A 2,078-nucleotide genomic window follows, 5' to 3' on the forward strand; every position below is an offset into this window, starting at 1 on the left:
TCTAGTCTATAGTCTAGTCTATAGTCTAGTCTATAGTCTAGTCTATAGTCTAGTCTATAGTCTAGTCTATAGTCTAGTCTATAGTCTAGTCTATAGTCTATAATCTGGTCCATAGTCTAGTCTATACTCTAGTCTATAGTATTGTTTATAGTCTAGTCTATATTATTGTTTATAGCCTAGTCTGTAGTCTATTCTATAGTGTTGCCTATAATCTAGTCTATTACCTAGTCTGTAGTCGTGTCTAGTCTATATATATAAACTATAAACTTGACATAGTGCATTCTATAGTCTATTCTATAGTCTTGTATATTGTCTAGACTATAGTCTAGTCCATACTATATTTAGCCTAAAAGTTGTGCCATATCTACTTTTATAATCCAGGTTTTACATATTGTAAATATTTATTTTGATCGTAAAAAACACACATTTTGGATTTTGCCAATCCCCCTTTAAATAAGACCTTTCATAGGAAATCATTAAAAGATTATGAAAAGTATAACAAAACAAATGATACCCCCTCCTAACTACACAATATGTATTTATAACGTCATTATTTAAAAAAAAAACATTTATAGCAAAAATAGAAAAAAAAATTCTAAAAAAGATTCAACAACCCCATTGATTAAAAGTCGAATAAAAGTGAACTTAAATGTGTGTTTCTATGTCATCATATCCAAGTATGATCGCCCCTCTTTAAGCTGGGGGCTTAAACAAAGACACACACACACATACAGAAATAAACAAACAGCAGCTTGAATTAGAAAATTTTGAAAATAAAAACGGTTCCGCTATTTGAAGTTCATAGATTATTTAGATTTCATTTTTAAATGATAGACGTTGTTGTTGTTGTTGCTGCTAAATCTTTGCATCAGTATCTGTTCTATATATTTATGTTTTGTTTTGTTTTTCTCATTTGTTGGTGTTATAAATTTTTCGAAATTCGAATTTTTTTGTGAAGAGCTTCTCAAACACAAGTTCGAATACTAAACAAAAAATATTTAACGAATTATCTAAATAAAATACAAATACAAACATATGTTTGTTGCATGTTTTTTTGTTTTTCACTATTGTCTCTAATGAATTGTTTTTGTAATTTTTTTAAAACGATCTATCTATAACAACATTAAATCATTTCATTATTATTATATAGTTCTGTTTAGAACTTTTAGAAAAAAAAAAAACGAAAAATAATACGATTGCAAAAGCCTTTTGCAATTGGATGTCAAGCTTTTGTTCTATACAATTTTAAAAACAAAAATTTAGTTTCAATTTTGTGGTCTTTAAATAAATACATGGCTTAGAAAACGGAAAATATTTAAGAAAAAATTAAGAAATATAAAAAATTAAATTAAGAACATTTCAAAAGGCTGGTTTCCTTTATTTCTAAGTTTTCTTTAAATGTTTTGATTTAAACTAAAGTGTGTGTTTCAAGATGAATTCGATGAAAAGTTTTCTTGTGCTTTTATTAGTATTTTTAACCGCCAAAATGTGTCGCGCTGTGGTTCATCATTCGCTGGAAGAGGCTCGCCTCGAACGTCAGCGTTTAGTGCAAAAATATATAAAAACTTTAAATAAAGAAGAAGGTGCCATACGTTTAGTGGGCGGAGATGTGGAATATGAAGGTAAGTTGCTGGTGCAGAGTGATGAAAAGGATAAAAAATTTTCAAAGGCATAACAATTTTCTTATAAGGATAAACATTTCTTTTGAAATTATTTCAACGGATAGAGATTTCTTTAGAAAGTCTTTGTCTAGATAGAATTTATTTTTGAAATCTTTATCTGGCTTAAGTGTTCCTTCGAAAATCATTGCCAAATTTTTTTCTGTATACATTTTTTTAAAAAAATTCATTTATTTGGAAAAATGTACTTACCAAATCTCTATCCGCAAGAAATTTTCTTCAGAAAAACTTTAGGGGAAGAATGATTTCTTTGGAAAATCTTTATCTGAATAAAAATTTATATATAAATCTTTGTTGGATAAAGATTTTGTTCCTCGGGATGATTTCTTATAAATCTATCCAGATAGATTTTTGTTCCAGTTCAGTTTAGTTCTAGTTCAGTTCTGTTTTGTTCTAGTT

General features: G+C 27.9%; 1 protein-coding gene across 1 annotated transcript in view; it reads right to left on the bottom strand.

Annotated features, from left to right (window-relative positions):
- LOC111684258 (lysyl oxidase homolog 2B) overlaps positions 1–427 on the bottom strand; it is a 2,982-nt gene extending 2,555 nt beyond the window's left edge. Inside the window, exon 1 of the mRNA XM_046955807.1 lies at positions 389–427. Coding sequence (XP_046811763.1) covers positions 389–427 — 39 coding nt within the window. The remainder of the gene's footprint in view (positions 1–388) is intronic.
- Positions 428–2,078: the final 1,651 nt, after the last annotated feature.

Source organism: Lucilia cuprina, chromosome 6 (genome assembly GCF_022045245.1).
Source record: "Lucilia cuprina isolate Lc7/37 chromosome 6, ASM2204524v1, whole genome shotgun sequence".
NCBI classification, from domain to species: Eukaryota; Metazoa; Arthropoda; class Insecta; order Diptera; family Calliphoridae; genus Lucilia; species Lucilia cuprina.